General features: G+C 39.7%; 1 protein-coding gene across 7 annotated transcripts in view; it reads left to right on the top strand.

Annotated features, from left to right (window-relative positions):
• Positions 1-18691, top strand: part of SP100 (SP100 nuclear antigen) — an 83635-nt gene that overhangs the window by 38917 nt on the left and 26027 nt on the right. For 5 of the 7 annotated variants that reach the window (XR_008389682.1, XM_053655279.1, XM_053655280.1 and 2 more), the window contains 11 exons: positions 1131-1277; positions 1705-1788; positions 5894-6040; positions 6871-6954; positions 8227-8325; positions 9901-9954; positions 10638-10730; positions 11858-11911; positions 12522-12605; positions 16550-16663; positions 17898-17951. Coding sequence is in view for 6 of the 7 variants with exons in the window: in XM_053655279.1 (XP_053511254.1) it covers positions 1131-1277; positions 1705-1788; positions 5894-6040; positions 6871-6954; positions 8227-8325; positions 9901-9954; positions 10638-10730; positions 11858-11911; positions 12522-12605; positions 16550-16663; positions 17898-17951 (1014 nt within the window). In the remaining variant the exon portion in view is untranslated. The remainder of the gene's footprint in view (positions 1-1130; positions 1278-1704; positions 1789-5893; positions 6041-6870; positions 6955-8226; positions 8326-9900; positions 9955-10637; positions 10731-11857; positions 11912-12521; positions 12606-16549; positions 16664-17897; positions 17952-18691) is intronic. The other 2 variants (XM_053655275.1, XM_053655277.1) reach the window with 2 other exon arrangements.

Genomic DNA, 18691 nt, shown 5'->3' on the forward strand with positions numbered 1-18691 from the left:
GCCATGTACCTACCAGTGCAGATAGTGGGAACAGGAAGGGGTAAGAGGAAGGGATTGTGACAGGTAACGAGCAGAGAAGGGATTCAGTGTGCATGTGTCTGTGTGTAGGGTATAGGTGGAGGAGGTAATGACATTATAACACTCTACGCTATCCCAGGGCAAGCTTGCCTGGGAATGAGATCCCAGAGCATCTCAGTGAGGGTGAACGATGAATATAGAGAAGTTTCAACCTACATTCCATATGATGCAAACAAACCACCAATAATGGTATCCAAGAGTCTGACCCAGCAGAAATGGTTGACTGCAACATGAACAGGAAAGGAAAAGGCTGTGTCTCACCCCCTGCATCCCCACCAAGAAAAGGCTCAAAGGAACTGTGGATGTAGCATAAAACATGTACCATGGCACAAGTTCTATGTTAAAATTGTGGGAATTAATATTTAAATCATATTTTACATAAACCATTTTGCTTAGAAAATAGCACTAAATAAAAGGTCCAAACTGCACTGAAAAAAATTTTTCGTCCACTCATAACTTATTGAGGTTGGTAGGAACAGAATAGGATGGATGGACGGAATTAATAATGCACAGAGGAGGTTCACTGTGGGGAAGGGGGTGCACAGGTCCTGGGTGGTTATTCAGAGATTCATTCTTTATTATTCCCTGCTCTGCTCTGCCCTCTATCTCTGGCCACAGGCCCCTGCAGACTTGCTTGCCAGCTCGCTTGCTACTGCTTCCTGCTGGGTACCTAACCTGGGAGACCCTAGCAAGAGACTGCAGAGTGGAAGCAATTGAGAAGCCAGGTATTTTGCTGTCACTTTCATGGGCCTCAGTTCTGGCAGTAGCTGCATCTCCCATGACTCTACCTCCCACCAAGTGGGCAGCCATGGTCCAGCTTCTACCTACCCAGTAACCTTGGCACATGGTCCCTGACATAGCTTCCTGTTCACCATTCTTTGGGTTGCTGTATTCCTCCATTTGGACATCTCACCTCTTCCATCAACTGTATAATTAATCCCCTGGATTAAATTCCCTCTGCTCTAAAAGCTTAGAGAGCTTTGTATTTTCCTGTTGGACCCTGATTGATACAGAGAGCAGATGAAATATCTGTGAATCAAAATGTGGTCTAGGTACAGCCCCACCTGAAAATGGACTCTCAGAGCACCTCTCTGAAACAGAACAGATAAATGTGAAGAGAAAAGGCACAACCAATGACAACAATGTACCTGAAAATCAGCAAGCAAATGAACGATGTGCCCAAGAGTCTGAGCCAGCAGGTAAGACTGAGTGGCTGGGTCTGATGAGTGTGGAGGGGCCAAGGGGTACTTGCTGGTGGCAGAGAATGAGGCACAATTCAAGGAGACATCTTTTAACATAGAGAAATCACAGGGACTCAGAATGCAGAAATGGAGTCTTCTATACTCCTAAGAGAGATCTAGATAAAGAAAGACAGAAATAACTAAAAAACAAAGGGTGAAGAGCAGCAGAGCCTCACTGGGGAAGAGTAACAAAAACAAAGGTCAGGGAGAGATTGGCCATGGAATCAATGAAACCCAATCACATTCACTGGGTGAAGGTGCAATACATGCAGTCAGACTATAAACAGGAACAGGAAAAGAAAAGAGAAGCTGGTGAGGTTCAACTAAATGGTAACAGAGCAAGGCAAGGCTCTGTGGACCTCAGCTGTTGTGTTTTATATTTCAGAATTCTATGAACAAGTACCCATGGAAGGGAATAATGGTGATGCAAGAGGCAAGACACCCAGCCCATTGCCCCATAGTGAAGAAGGTAATTATTACCTACCTTACTAATGATCTAAGTATATCTTTGTTTTTCTACAAGGGCAAAAGCTTTCCTTTGTTCTCCCATACTAACCACCTTTCCCACCCAGCTGAACACCACCCAGGAGACACAGTGCGTGTACAGCCTCTGGCTGTTTTTAACAGGAGGGAGAGTCAGGGAGAAAGGGAGCTCATTTTTTTCAGTGGAGGGGTGTCCCTACAGGAGAATGCAAAAAGAAAGACTATGGAGAAGGTGGACTGGGAGATGCCAAACAACAAAGTACAAGAGTGAGATAGAGTTCACATAAATTGATGGAATCCAAACAGTGCCATGTTGTGGAGTTGGTGAAAAGAAATAAGTTGCATTTCATTTTTAGAAGTTATAACAGAAACATGGAAGTCATGGGTGATGCTGCTGGTTAGATTTCCAAGTAAGGAAGCCCAGGTAGGGGACTTTTAGAAATGAAGTGGCAAATGGAAGGACTTGACGCAGGGAAAAAAAAGCACAGGGGAAGAATTTGGGTGATAATTTGAATCCTTGAGATCGGGAAAATGCATAGAAAGACAAAGTTGATACAGAAGAGGTATACACAGGTCACATTATTAATTAAGGAGCAGGGATAGAATTTAAAAAGCAGGAAACATAAGTTAGGATAAACTAAAATATCAGGTAGGGGATGGCAGGGTCCTGTCTAGGGTAGGTAGGGTGACCCTAGGACACAGATAAGATGGATCTCACTCTTGACACCTTCTTGTGTCCTGGGCACCACCTTCGAATCACCCTAGACCCTCCTGGGGGAAACCAGTAAAGAGTGTGTGGGAAATGAGTATGAAGAGAGAAAGATACAGAAGGAAATGAATACCAGTAAATAGAAAAAATTGGGAAAACACAGGGAGACCTACGTTGAGGATGAGTAAAGGACAATGAATGAACAACTGGTAGAGTGGACCAGGTGTACAGAAAGAGGACAAAGCATTGCCTGATTTGAGGAAATAGTCACAAGAAAGAAGGCACAAGGTTCTGTTCCTAACTCCATCGAGAAGGTGAGGTGTCCACAGTGACCAAAATGTTCCCAGAACCCTCTAAGATAAAAATAGGCCCCTTTCCAGACATCTCATCTCCTCCATGGCTTCAGTCACCGTATATGGTCTATTGATTTCTAACTGCACATCTCCAGCCCAGACCTGTCACCTAGGCTCATTCAACCAAGTGCCCGAAAATCTTTGCAGGAAGATCTAATGGGCACCTCTATGTGAAGGCTGTATCAGCTATCCACTGCTGAGTAAGGAAGAGCCCCCAAACTTAGTGGATTAAAACAAAAACATGATTTTATTTGCCACTTCTGTCAATTTCAACTTCAGAATATCTCCGACCTGTCCATTTCTCCATCCCCAGCACTTCTCACTTCAGTAGAGGAACAGTCTGCTGCTGAGCTCCTTGCTCCTCTCTTGCTCCCCTCAGTCCTTTCTCTGCACTTCAGCTCAATGGGCCTTTCAAAAATTCAAACCGAGCAGAGCCAGGTCAGGTGGCTCTGCTGTTTAAACCCAATACGGTCTTGTGGCCTCAGCAGCAGGCCTGCCCTGCACTGTGGGGATCAAAGGACACCCAACACAGCTGCGTCTTCCCACCTTTCATGCACCTTCCCCCCAAGCAAACTTGCACAACTGACTTCTGCCTTTGCAGATACTTTGGAAAACAGTTTGGTGTAATCTTTCAGTGTTTTATTTTAAGATTTTATTTATTTTTTAAAGATTTTATTTATTTATTTTTAGAGAGAGGTAAAGGGAAGGAGAAAGAAAAGGAGAGAAACATTGATGTGAGAGAGAAACATTAATAGGTTGCCTCTCATACGTGCCCCGACCAGGGACCAAACCTTCAACCCAGGCATCTGCCCTCACCTGGAATTGAAACAGCAACATTTCGCTTTGCGGGATGACACCTAACCAACTGGTCAGGGCTGGTTTTATTTTATTTTATTATATTTTTATTTACTTATTTTTCAAGTACAGTTTTCTGTCTATTTCTCCCATCCCAGCCCAACCCACCCTGTGCTCCCCACCTCCCTCCCATTTCCACCCCCCTTAGTTCTTGTCCTTGTGTCCTTCATACTTGTTCCTCCAAGTCCCTCCCCTTTTTTCCCCTTAAATTCCCTGCCCTCTACCCTCTGGTCACTGTCCCCTCATTCTCTACTTCAGTGTCTTTGTTTTTATTCTGCTTGATTGTTTGTTTTGTTGTTTAGCTTCCTGTTAAAGGTGAGGTCATATGGTATTTGTCTTTCAACCCCTGGCTTATTTCACTCAGCATAATGCTTTCCAGTTCCATCCATGTTGTTGCAAAAGGTAGTAGCTCCTTCTTTCTCTCTGCTGCATAGAATTCCATTGTGTATATGTACCACAATTTTTTGATCCATTCATTTACTGACAGGCACCTAGGTTGCTTCCAACTCTTGGCTATTGTAAATTGTGCTGCTATGAACATTGTGGTGCATAGGTTCTTTGAAATTGATGTTTTAGGATTCTTAGGATTTAATCCTAGTGTGGAATTGCTGGGTCAAAAGGCAGGTCCATTTTTAGTTTTCTGAAAAAATTCCATAGTGTTTTCCATAATGGTTGCACCAGCCTGCAATCCCACCAACAGTGAACTAGGGTCCCCTTTTCCCCACAACCTCTCCAACATTTGTTGTTTGTTGCTTTGTTTATGATGGCAATCCTGACCAGTGTAAAGTGGTATCTCATTGTGGTTTTAATTTGCATCTCTCTGATGGCTAGCGATATTGAGCATCTTTTCATGTTCCACTGTAATCAAAACAGCCTGGTACTGGCATAAAAACAGGCACATAGACCAATGGAACAGAACAGAGAGCCCAGAAATAAACCCAACCCTCTACAGTCCATTAATATTCGACAAAGGGAGCAGTAACATAAAATGGAGTAAAGATAGCCTCTTTAACAAATGGTGTTGGGAGAACTGGACAGCTACGTGCAAAAAAATGAAACTTGTGCACCGACTTACACCATACACCAAAATAAAATCAAGGTGGATAAAAGACTTAAATATAAGCCATGAAACCATTGAAGTCCTAGAGGAGAACATAGGCAGGAAAATCTCAGATATTTCACGCAGCAGCATATTTACTGATATGTCCCCTAGAGCAAGGAAGATAAAGGAAAGAATAAACAAATGGGATCTCATCAAAATAAAAAGCTTCTGTGTGGCTAAAGAAAACAGTATTAAATTAGCAAGACAACCAACTGTATGGGAAAACATATTTGCCAACGATACCTCAGACAAAGGTTTAATCTCCAAAATACACAAAGAACTTACACGACTCCACTCTAAGAAGACAACCAACCCAATTAAAAAATGGGAAAAGAACTCAAACAGACACTTCACCAAGGAGGACATACAGAGGATCCAGAGACACATGGTTTTATTTTTTAATGGATAATTTCTATAATGGAATACCATATAGGCATGAAAATAAAAATGCAAAATAAATACAGACAACTGTAACTGCAAAATAAATACAGACAACACATAATGTTGAGAAAATAAGCCAAATGCCCACAGCCAAATGACACACAGAAAGAAGGCATGATTAGATTGATACTGATTTATATAAAGTTCAGAACTGGCAACCTTAATCATCTATGATGTTAAAAGTCAAAGTGATGATTAACATTAGCTAGATTGGTGGGAACCGTTAGTGGCTAGATTGGCAGGGAACCTCTCATCACTAAGAGGCTTCTGGGTGATAGTAATCTTCTATTTCTTAAGTGGTGGTTGCTCAGCTATGCTTTCTCTATAATAATTCAAAATTTATGGTTACCCATTTTATCCATGTATGTTTTACTGCAAATATAATTTTTATTTCTTAAAAATCCCCCCAAAATATCATCTAAGAAGAACAAAAGTATATGAAAAAGAAAGTAAAAACTAAAAAACAGTTCAGAGAGACACAAAGGAAGGACAGATCTGAGCAGCAGGAAGTAGAGGGTGGGGGAGCTCTCCCTGCAGTGGGATTATAGGGAAAAGGATTTAATTCTAATGAGGGTCCTCACTCCCTTGTGGGAGACAAATTAAATTCTTCATTTCTTGCAATTTGGTCCAGGAGCAGAGTTACCCAACCATAGAATCCAACTAAATTCCTGTTCTGTATATCTGGTGGATATAAAGAAGGAAAAGCCATTTTTTAATTCAGGACTTGAAAAGCAAACCCAAACGAGGACTAAGTGTAACTCCGCACTTGACGTAATAGGTAAGACTGACTGAAAGAATGTGTGATGTGAATCCCAGATACTGGGCAAGGGTCTAGGACATGTCATCAGGGTCCACGAAAGAGATCCAGGGGACCTTGCAGCATGGGGGCAGGAGAAGGGGGAACCAGCACCTTAGCTGTGAATTTAGCAGAAGAGAGTTCCCAGAAACTGGAAAAATACCAAAAGACAGAAATTGCATGAATAATTATTGATATCTGAGAGACTATTTCTAAAGCAAGAGAGTAAAGTGTAGTGGTAGAAGATGAATAAAAGAGAAAATAAGATTTTAAGAACAAAAATTAGAGCCAAAATATTTCTGAGAGGAGATAGAGAAAGAAACTCATGAAGAGAAAGAGACATATAAAGTGATACCATCATCACAAAGACAGGCTTAATTAGGGAAAATGAGCTGAGCCGAGAGGAAAGTGAAAAAGTAAACAGAGGATGCAAAAAGAGGTAGAATGAACGTGGAGATAACAGGTAGACTGAGGGTGGAGGTAAGAGGTAGTTGAAGGTGGAGGTAAGAGGTAGATGAAGACATGAGTTGAAGTAGAATGGGGGTAGGGATCGGAAGTAGAGTAAGGATGGAAGTAGGAGATAGGGTGACTGTGGGTAAGAAGAGTTGCAGGATGGGCACCACTGCCCTCTGTGCCTGAATGTCACCACCTTCTGTGTAGGACCTGAAGCAACCTGCAGGCCAGGCATGTTAGGGCACAGACCTGGGAGACCTGAGTTAATTTCGTTTTTAGGTCCTCCTTGTTATGAGGTTTACTGTCTGTGGGCTCGTTGGGCCACCATGAGATCCTGAGGGGTTTTGTCCTCTGTGCAGTGATCAGCAGTGATGACTCCACAGAATTCAGTGATGGAGACGAGCCTCCGGAAGCTTCCACCTCAGCAGCAGCAAGGGAACCTGGTAAGGAGATGGGAGCTCAAGGCTTGGGCTGCAGGAACCTGAATTAAGAAATTCTCTTTCCTGAGGCTTCTGAGTTCATTCTGCATCATGGATCCAGTTTATCCTGAAATTCCATTTTTTACATTTATTTTCCTTGACTTTTTGGGGAACTGTAAAAAGATAAGAAATAAGTGTATACATAATTATTAAATAAACATATATACATTTTTTAGGATGACATCTCATCAAAAATGAGGATTGATGGGTCCTGTTAGTCAACATACATACCTTATATTGATTGTATAGTAGGAATATGCTAGCAAAGTGATGAGTTTTTTTTAAACTAATTAGTTGCTATGCCTGTAAAGTATTGAATTTCTACAGTAATTTCTATAGAGAACAGAAACCTAATCTCTTTTTTAATATTTTATTTATTTATTTTTTAGAGAGAGGGGAAGGGAAGGAGAAAGAGTGGAAGAGAAACATCAATGTATGGTTGCCTCTCATGCGTCCCCTACTGGGGACCTGGCCTGCAACCCAGGCATGTGCCCTGACTGGGAATCGAACCAGTGACCCTTTGCTTCACAGGCCCACGCTCAATCCACTTAGCTACACCAACCAGGGCTGGAAACCTAATATCTCTTTATTGGAAGGTTATATTGTCATCTGGCCACAACTTTTGAAACATGTCTGAAGACAATTCATCCAGCTCTATGGTGTTAGCAGAAATAAAGATTTAACAGAGTTCTTCAGCAAGTCATGACATATGTAGTAATTTTTCAAAGGACTTTTGCAAAAAGTATCTTACTGTTTTCTTTATAACAACCTAGGGGGATAAGCAGGATGGATATTGTTATCCTTGTTTCTAGACAACAAAACACAATCACATGTCTTTCATGGTCATTTACAAAGTCTCATGGAGATAAAGGGAAAGACAAAGGTCCCAGATTCTGCATTATTTCCCTTGCAAAACTGGAGCTCAAAACAGTTAACAAAATGATGTTTCCTCAATCCCATGTGCAGCATGAGTTGTAAGATCTGCAGCTCCCCAGTGTACAGAATGGTGATTGGTTTTTCTCTTCCTACTCTCTCAGAGGATACTAGAAACATGCCTATTTACAAAAACATGCTAGGAAAAGACCTAAGAATAAATAAAATGAGTTGTTTTATTCATTCAGGTAATGAATTGTTTATTTATTACCTGATCTTCATGTTCCAGTCAAATATATTATTTTATTTTGTATTATTTTTATTTTTAATCCTCACCCAAAGATATTTTTATTGGTTCTACAGAGAGAGGAAGGAATAAAGAGAAAGACAGAAACACTGATGTGAGAAACATCGATCAGTTGCCTCCTGTATGCACAACTGGGAATCAAACCCACAGTCTAGGTAAGTGCCCTGACCAGGAATCAAACCCACAGCTTTTGGTTCATGGGATGATGCTCCAACCATCTAAGCCACCCAGCCAGAGCAAAGGCCAATATTTTAAATAATATGTTTATTCTAGTTGCTCTAATAGAGCTTTCAAAGTAAAATGTAAACTTACATCACTTTTTCAAAACTGTACTCTCTCATTTTTGTCTTAGTGTAGGCAAACTGCTGTAAAAGGTGGTCTCAACGTAGGTCTATGTCTCAGACACAAGAGAAGATTATTTCCCAGCCTTACAAACAGTTCAAAGGGCACCCAAGTGTGGAGAGGAGGATCTCTACTTTCAACATAAGATTTTCAAGGTCTCACATGAGAAACAGCAGATGAAAGAAGTGTGAAATGACAATAGAAGGGGTAGGAGGAGGAAGAGGGAGAAGTGTAGGGAAGTAAGTTTCAAACAGAGCAGTGACTTGTCTCTGCTCTGGAGACAGGAAATGGAACATTGCTAACCCGCAAGGCAGGTGGCTTAGAAGAACAGACCAGGTGGCCTATGTGCAGACTGTGATATACATGGGCTTTCAAGATTTTGCCAAGTTTTGTTAGGGAATTTCCTGTTGAATTGTTTCCGTGGTCACACACTGAGACACCTAAAGAATGCTATTTCTTTGTGCAGTGATGGATAACCTTGACTCCTTAGAATCAAGTGAAGGAGACACCCAAGAAGCCACCAGCTCAGCAACCAAGACTGCACCATATAAGAGTGTTAGAACTGCATTCCTGTATGAAAAATATCTAGAGTTTAAACCCAGAGCGCTGTTTCCTGATGAATCTTATTCTGACATTCCCCATATAGACTGATTTAGTTACTTCTAGGGCATTATTTTCTGCATTTCACTTCTCTTCCTCTATTGGGAAATGGCATTATGACTATTGTTTAACTAGGTGAGCCCAATCGATTAATATGTTGAAAGCATAGCAAAAATATTCTAGTAAAATTATACTTTTTACTATGCACTATCTTATCTGTTAATACTAAAGAGTTGAAATAATATACTTATTTTTCAGCAATTTGCTTTATATTCTACAGAGCATAGTAAGCACAGTATTCTGTATTTGCTGACAATATTGTTATTAGTCTCCACCTTCAAAAGTCTTCAAGGAATAATTTGTGCTGCTATTTAATCATTAACAAAGAAATAGCTTCAGCCCCACTACTCTCAGACTCAAACCATAGTTAAACTGTGAGCTTGCATTTTGGTTGTTCATGGGGCTTTTATGAATAAAGGTCCATTTTGTTTTCACAAAAACCTTAACAGGGAAATAGGGTACCCAGGTTATTCCAGCATTATAGATGAGGACACGGGAGATAATCACATTTGAAGGTCATTTACAAATTCACATGGAGAATAAATGAGAGAGCTGGGCAGGAACCAGTATTATGACCCTGGGCACCAGAACTGGGTTCAGTTGAAAGAAAGAGAAAAATGCTCATCTCAGGATTGAAATTATTACAAACCCTATCTGCTGTGTGATTTAATATAGAATTTGTAAGATTGTTGTATACAAATAGATGTTTCTTCCCTCCTACTTTACAGAGCCCGTGGATTTCAGAAAATCACCTATATGCAGAAAAAGACTTTGGGAAAGTGGTAGGAGCACCTAAGAACTCTTCATAGTTATAAGTGAAAAGTGTTTTCTAAAAACTAGCCATTCCAACTTTTTAAAAAGTCCTTCAAAGTAAAATACAAATCTGCTTTAATTTTAGCCAGTTTGGATTTTAACTTTTGTGTAAGTTAAGCTAATGGCTGTAACATAAACACAAAGAGGTCAAAGACTCAAACACAATAGAATACTGATTTTTCTCAAGTAAACATTCCTAGGAATACAAGAGGGTGGAAGGGCGCGGCTCTGTTTCACAAAGTTATTCTGGGAAGCAGCCAAGTGGGAAATCTGCCTTCTTTAATATCAGTTTTCCAAGACAGCTCTAGGAGAGGAGCAGAGCTAAAAATAAATGTGAATGCAGATGCAAAAATAACAACAGATCCATAAAGAGACAAGAAAAAGGAGAAAGAGAATCTGGGAAAACAGAGGGCCAAGAGGAAGCAGAGATGCCCACCAGGGGTGAAATATCTCTGCCCCAGGCTCAGGGGACAGTGAGTGATAAAACACTGACCTTCAGGTCACATGAATACAAAAGGCAGATCATGGAGGTCTGAGGGAGGGACATTCTAGCCCTGGGTTTTCAGAGCTTCCCACATTTTTGTTGGTGGTGGTGGTGGTGGTTTCTTTGTCACACACTGAGACCTTCAAGGGACATCTGCTCCTCCTGCAGAGAGAAGTCATGAAGGATTTTCGGGGTCCAGCGCGGATGAGGCGCCCCCCAGAGTGTGGAGCCCCGCACTGAGAAGTGATTCTGATGAGGAGGGTAAGGACGGCCATCGCTGGGCTCCATGCACAGGAGTCTGAGATCAGAGCTCCTCCTCTTCCTCCGAGCACAGCGCCCCGCCTGGGAGCCCATTCCTGCCTTGATTTCATGTGGCCACGTTGAAAACTGCAAACAAAGTCAATGTAGTTCATTCTTAAGATGCCTCTAGTTGGGCGGCAGAGCACCTTACCACGTGCTCAGGGACATGTCATCCCCTGGGGCGGTGGGTCACTTAGTGATGTCCATTTGCTCACCACCTGTTCTGTAGAGAGCAGAGAAAGTGGGACAGCCAACTGTGGGTCAGCTTTGTCACAACCCTCTTCAAACCTCCAGAGTTTTGTCATACTCTCTCATTACTGACCGAAGGAAAAGCTTCTGGTTATTACCATAAAATTTCATTTATAGCCTTTGACAGATGACCCCCAATGTGAAATTTGCCTATATAGTAATATTCCAAAATGGTTTTACAAAAAAATATATATTATTCTACATCTACAACAACTTTTCTAGAAGGTAGGTCAGATGACTGTTGTTCCCCTCATTCCACAGATGGGAAACTCCCATAAATAAACATAGAATAATCTTTTATAGATCACACATGCTAAGTTAGTAGAAGAGGCAAAACATACAGCTTGGACTCCTAGCAAACATCCAAAACCTTTTATTCAAAGCCTCGGAAGCCAGAGGTAACATAATATTTTATTATTTTAGAAAGACACTGCAGTATATATCCTATGTATTACAAAACACCCTAATAGCTTCTGGGGCAAAATCCAGTTCATAATATACTATAAGATATTAATATTCCTTTAGCAAATTGAGACAATTCACAAGTGTGATAAATAAAAAGTTCACATAGACTCATGGCAGCTAAGTCCAGATTCACTGCCAAATTTGTTATCTGCGAATCTATGAAAAATGTCGGTTTTCAAAACTTCCTTGATTCTGCATATGGGCTAAAGGATTGTGGGTCTTCATTTGATAATGATCTGTTTCCTTTAGATGGGAAGAGGCAGAAATAATCACCACCACATCTTTATGTTCCAAATTCTTCTACATTGTGAGGAGTCATAAGATATAACTGCTTTTGTTACAGATTACTGATTGTTTTTACCTTTATCTCCTAGATTTTCTGGATTTTGGAAACCAGTCTACTTGTGAGATGAGCAATAAGAAAAGACGTAAGAACAATGAAAACTCTTGATGTAACAAATAGCTTTCTTTGCTACAAAAGCTTCAGTCAATTTTTTGGTTATACCCCTTAAAAAAGTAATTTGTTGAGATTTTTAGATGATACACATTATACTTTTTGCATTGGGTGGGCTGGCTAATTGGTATAAAATTTCAATGACACAAGAGCAATACAAGTTTATTCTTCATTCACACAAAGGATAAAGTAGTTTTGGGGTGGAGGGGTGCTTTGCTCCATATGATCTTTGAGGGCCCAGCTGATGGAGGATTTGACATATTGAAAATATTTCTTCCATGGTTCCCCTGGGTAAGAAACAGAGTAGAGGCAGAAGAAGTACGTGCAGACAAGTGGAAAAGGTGTAAAAAATGGTGGCAAAAGGGAGTGCCTTCCATGACAAAGTTGTCCCCTGTCCTTGGGGGTGGTTCCTGGAGCCACCTAGACCAACAGGTCAGATGGAGCCATAGGGTGGGCCAGCAGTAACAATATTCTTACCCCTCCTGCACAAGCTCCCCTCTTCCGATTCCTATTGAAGATTCTGTGCTGGGTTGGTTCCTAGGATACAGAGGGATACTGCTATGGACCTTTCTTTCTTTCTGCAGGGATCAGCACTGAGCACTCTTCAAAACTGAGTAGTGAAGAAGAGCCTCAGGAAACTTTTAGCTCAGCTCTAAGAAGTTGGTCAGGTAAAGAAGATTAAGATGCCAAGCCTTGGCCTGCGAATGTCAGGAATCTGAATTAAAAACTGTTTCCAGATACATTTTTATTCTGAGCACCTTGAAGACATTATGCCCAGTTATTCCTGGGAACTCCTTTCAGCATTCTAGAAAATGGAAGGAGACAGGAAATTATATAAATTCATGTTTAATGAAATGAGTCCCATCGACTAAATGTATGTAATTGTATACCTCTGTTGTAGAAGAAATCATTCCCAAGATGATGACATCTTTTTTTAATATTTTCTCTTATGCCTGCTTACATTAAGGTCTTAGACATTTAATAGTAATGTATCGATTGACACCAATATCATTTTCAATTGTAAAATCATAATAGAGAACTGGTTCTGCTATGTAATTATAGACAGAAATAAACGCTTCAGATCACTCTCAAACTTTAGTATAGTTTTTGACAGATTTCTATCACATTGTAATTGGATTATATCATGTTATTTTAAAGTACTTTGGCAAACAAGATCTTACTCTGTCTTCACAAAATCCTTAAGATTTAGGCAGGCAAACTCTTGATATCCCCTTTTTGGGGTGAGGAAATTGATGTACAAGTTTTATGATGTTTAAAAAGGGTGGGTTTTACATGTAACGGGTAGGAAGATAAGAGTTCTGTCACATGATCAAAGTCCAAAGCGGAAGTACAGGGGATCTACAGGGATACGAGGGGCAATTCACAGGGGAATGTATGAGTGTCTGATACAAGAAAACTTATTTAACAACCACAATAAATGAATAAATAAATACGGGTGTTTGTGAGTATATATCTATATATATATACACACACACATATATATGTATTTATAGGTAGGTATATAACAATCAATATTGGCATGGATATTGAAATATATATATATTGTTGGAGAGGTGAAATGAAAATTATAAAGAAACAAAGAGGCAGGAATAGAGCCAGTCATATGATATATAAACCATCTAGAAAAATAAGCTAAAAAGAACAGACGGAGAACTAAAAAATGAGCCGAGATTAACAATGTTGTTGATTTAAAAGAAAGAGAAACAGACACCAAAGACAGAGAAGCTCACAGAATCAACATGATGGAGCTAAAAAATGTGTAAGTCAGAGCAATGAGCAAAAAACTGAGAAATAAGAAGAGAATGAGGTATGACTAGATAGAAAGACAACTACGTGCTGTGTGTGAGGTAGTTGTTGGAGTAGGCGTACTTCTCCTTAGTTCATCTGGGCTGTCAAGATAATTCAGCGTGACTACATTGTAGTGTGCTTCCTGCTCTCCATCTGTTGTGTGTCATTTTCTTACTTGCCTTCAGTGTCCTGTGGATTCAAAGCTCTTCATAGGAATAGAGGAAGAAAGTCAGATGAGACGCCAGCGAGTGAGCATGTGAAAAAGCCAAATGCAATACTGCTTATCAGTTAGTTACCTTTGTTTCCCTGTCTGCACAGAGGCAAAGTTCTTTCATCTTTTCCCTACCTCTCCCCAAAATCATTACTGCACATGAGCACACACTCATTTACAGACAGACTTGGGCACAGAGTAGGATCACATCATCTGATTTAAGGGAGCTGGAGAGAAAGAAGGACAGGACTCCTGAGTGGGGGTGACACTGAGTAAATAATTGAGGAAGGAAGAGTAGAAAAAATGGGCTGGAGTTCATCAAATAAAAAAGGAACCTAAGGAAGCGTCAAGTTTTTCTAAGTGAACATGAAATCCAAATATCATCAGATGAGGCTTCTGTGAGGGAAGAGGAATGATTTTCAAGGTATGTCTCAGAAGTTCAGCAGAAATATGGTAATAAAGTCCAAGACTGACTGACAGACCTGCAATATAGAAAGCGCATAGGAAACTAGCTGAAGAAATAGAGGTCAGTAATGTGGTCCGTGTCAAAAGATCAGGCAGATGGTGACAATGAAAGTAATAATCTGTGAGATGAAGCCAAACATAGATGAAGAAAATATAAAGACAAAGGTTGCCATTGTAAAAACAGCCAGAAGATCAAGATAAGATTGAGAGACGTAAACTAGAAGTAGAGAGAAACAGAAGGGAACTGACCATGGAATGAAGATTACTTCAATAATAAAACCAGATCCTGAGATAGAAGATAAAAAAGTAGATGGGAATGAGGTACTTACTGTGGGTGATAAGTGGAGAGGAATTAGATAAGGCACAATAAGAACTGTGTAGAGAAAGGGTTTCATATGACAGAAAAATGGTAGAGAAGAAGGGCCAGTGTCAAAGGGAGAGAGGAGGGAGATGGAGAAATTGTGGGATCTGAGATGACCATGAGGCAAAAGCAACATTTACACATGAGATGATTCACACTAGCAATGAGTTTTCAGAGTAAGGTGTCCCCAGGTATTAAAGCGGCCCCTGGAACTCACCCAGATTACTAGAGACCTCACCAGGCATTTCATTCACTCTTAAAGCTTCAATCACCATCCACAACTTAATGGTTCCTAAACATACATCTCCAGACCAGCCCTGTCTTCTAAGCTTCCAAACTCACTCGTCCAGGTTTCAGAAAGACCTCTGGTCAAGGTCCTAAAGACCCCAGCCTTCACCACTTAGATGTCTTTCAATATGAAACTCAACACTTCTGAAACTGAGCACATCAGTTTTTCCGTAAAACCAGCAGCTGCTTCCTGTTCTCTAGCTCTAGAACACACTATTAATTTGCCTATTCTTTCGAGTTCATATCCTCAGAGTCATCAGTGACATCACCATCTCCTGAATTAACATAGCCCTCTGTAACCTAACTCTACGAATTCCTCCTTTCAAATGCCTCCACCCTGTCCATCGCCATGCTGTCACTAATCAATATCTACCTTCCTTCTCTCTGGAACTAGATCTACAAGCTGCTCCTTGTCCTCCTGCTTCTAATCTTGGTCCCACCAAATATATTCTAAGTGACTGAGCTACAGTGATCTCTCTCAAATATATCCATGCTGCTATCCTACATAAAATCCAATGTCCTTTACTTTCCTTTAGGATTAAGTTATTTCTCTTTGTGGCCCTCAAAGCCACCTACCTTGAGGCTCCTGCCTCTTTCTCCATCATCACTGTCACCATTAACTTCCCTATTGCAATTCAGGCATCTGAAACTCCTTACATTTGTGGAATGTAGACCTTTGCACATGCTTCTCCATCCATTTGGGGCTATTGTCTTGGTCCCTTTCCTCCCTGATCTAGCTAACTCCTGCTTCCATGACACATCCTTTGGAAAAGGTGCCTCATCTCAAGTGAAGCTAGTTCTTCCTGCCTTAACCCCACTCCAGACTATTCTGTGTGATCTGTGTTCTGACATTCAAGTTTCAATGTATTCACTTCTTTATGTGTCAATGTCATGGTTGCTCTTAAGGTTGACAAGCATTGATGCTTCAGTATGTCCTACATTGTTATCAGCATTCATCTGCCCTACATTGGGCATCAGCATCCATCTCAGCACCTGGAACATGAGAGAAGCTTAACAAACTTGTTAAGTGAATGGAAAGAATCAGTCATTCTCTGTATTCCAACATTTGGAAATTTGTCTGGCAAAAGCTCGTTTATTTATATGAAATATTTACCAAAATTTTTAATAATTATATATATGTATGTATGGACCTATGAATGTAACAGTATTTCAGGAAAAGAAAAGCATCACATAAAAATAAATACAAATTTTTGTTAAAAACACCATTAAGGGATAGATGGGAGAAGCATATAAAGGAAAAATAGAAAAACAAAGATGCAGGTTGGGGCAAAGAGAAAAAGATAATAGAGAAAAAACAGATTGAAAGGAAGAGGCAGAGATGATGAGGAGCAACAACAAACTAAGAGATTTCAGAGGCTGAGCCATCTTTTGAAGTACAGGTACTGGGGGAAGGATATTGGAGGGAAGGGGTACAAAATAAAATTGCAAATTAAAATTCTTTACAAATCACAACATAGGAGCAGAGCTCCAAGGACTTGGAAATGAGAAGAGTTCCCGTGTCATGTGTTTATCAAAAGGTGTTCCAAGAAGCCAAGAAGCAAGGACTGAAAATAGCCAAGCATCTGATATGGGTAAAGCTACCCAAGGGTCTTGGGGTAGAGGTGATTCAGCAGACACCACAGACACTTAGGATGTCAGTGATAGATGATCAGCATTCAAGGACCCAGATAGATGAAGCAGTTCACCAACAGGGAGTACATCAGTTATGAAGGTGAGAGTCACAGGACCCAGGCTGCAGGATGTCAGGAGTCTGAAATCAGAGTTTCTGTTTTCTGCTGCACTTGACTCTGAGCACACATTGGTAAGGAAGGGATCCAGTCCATCAGAATCTCGTTTTCCACATTTGCTTGACCTGGCCCTTTTGGGAACAGCAGGAAGGCAGGAGATCATGATTATAGTCATGTTTAACAGAATGGATCCTGTTGATTGTATGCGGATGGTGTAGTACAAATACACTGATTAAAAAATGGCAATATCTTGTATACTATATGAGCATATCAATCTTTGGATTTATATAGTGACTTACACCTTTGTTCATGTAGCAAAGAAATCCATGTGTTCTGTTGGAAAATAATAGTGTCACAACCCTGAAAGGACCTCAAAAGGCAAATAAATGGTCCTGCTACCTGTCAGGAAAAAGACCTCAGATACCTGTTCTTAAACTCAACATATAGTTTTGAAGGCTGCCCTCCAGCATCTACTGATAGATGCTAAGTTAGTAAAGAGGCAGAACTTACAGCTTGGTCTCCTAGCAAAGATCCAAATCCTTTTATTCAAAGCCTCTGGAGCCAGACATAAAATAATATTTTATTGTTTTAGAAACACACTGTATAGTGATTTCTCATTAACTTTTCAACTAAGATCTTATTTAATTGTCACTAAGCAATCTAAAGCCTAACCAGGATAACTTTTACTACCAACCTGTTTCATGAATCAGGAAAACTGACACACATAAGTAACAAAGAGTTTTTTCAAAGCCTCGAAATAAAGACTTTAGATATCAATATGTACCTGATTCATTTAATTTTTTTTTTTGAGAGAAAGGGAGAGACATCAATTTATTGTTCCACTTATGTATGCATTCCTTGGTCGATTCTTATATGTGCCCTGGCTGGGGATGGAATCTGCAACCTAGGGGTATCAGGGTGACACTCTACCAACTGAGCTATCCAGCTAGGGCTGTTTAATATCATTTAGATAATTAGACATCATTATAAACTCCAGTCTTCCACAATGTGAATTGTCATAAGGTTTGTAACTTTTATATATAAATTTTTTTTCTGACCACAACCTGTTACTTTCCAGATATCATGGATATTGGAAAAAATTCTACTTTGGAAAAACACAGTGGAAAAAGAAGTAAGAGTGAATAAGAATTTATTTGATTTTTATGACACAGATTAACTGTTTTTTAATGCTAAAGTTTATTATAACTATTTTCCATGCCTTTCATAAGACAAAAAAAATGCCTTTCAAAGTAACTACGTTTTTCAAAATGCTCATATCTTTATGTTGGTTTTCATTCTGAATTTAAAGTATATGTGGCTTATAAACATTGGTGTTTATCTTTCCAGAATTTTTCTATTCATGGATGAGTACATTTTGGAATATAGTTTTATTTATCTGACTAGGTTAATTGTATGTATACTTTTCCTTTCCTTGCTTTTTAAAATTAATGCACCACACCTAGATAATAAAAACATTTAATATTTTAAGAGTTACAAAAAGTCTAATTTAAGGCTGCTTTAACATGAACTACTTTCATTTTAGTGTGGTTGAGTGTTTTTTATTTGTTTTGGTCATTTGTTGTTCTTCATAGAACCCTTTGTCACAGAATACTGTGTCCATGTTTACTGTTACAATGCTTGTCTTCTTATGATGCTGGATGAATACAGAGACTTTTTTTAGAAATTCTTATGTATGGTCATATATGTTGCTAGTATGTTGTCCAATTTGTTGTTTTTATTTTTTGATTTATTAATGTAATCTTTTGTCCTAGAGAAGTTATAAATATATAGGTAGTCAAATTGTCACCTTTTTCTCTCTAATTCTTGGGTTTCCTATCATATTTACAATAGCCATCTCTAGCTGAAGAGTTT

This window comes from Artibeus jamaicensis, unplaced genomic scaffold (assembly GCF_021234435.1).
Source record: "Artibeus jamaicensis isolate MK-2021 breed Jamaican fruit bat unplaced genomic scaffold, CSHL_Jam_final contig_944, whole genome shotgun sequence".
Classification (NCBI taxonomy): domain Eukaryota; kingdom Metazoa; phylum Chordata; class Mammalia; order Chiroptera; family Phyllostomidae; genus Artibeus; species Artibeus jamaicensis.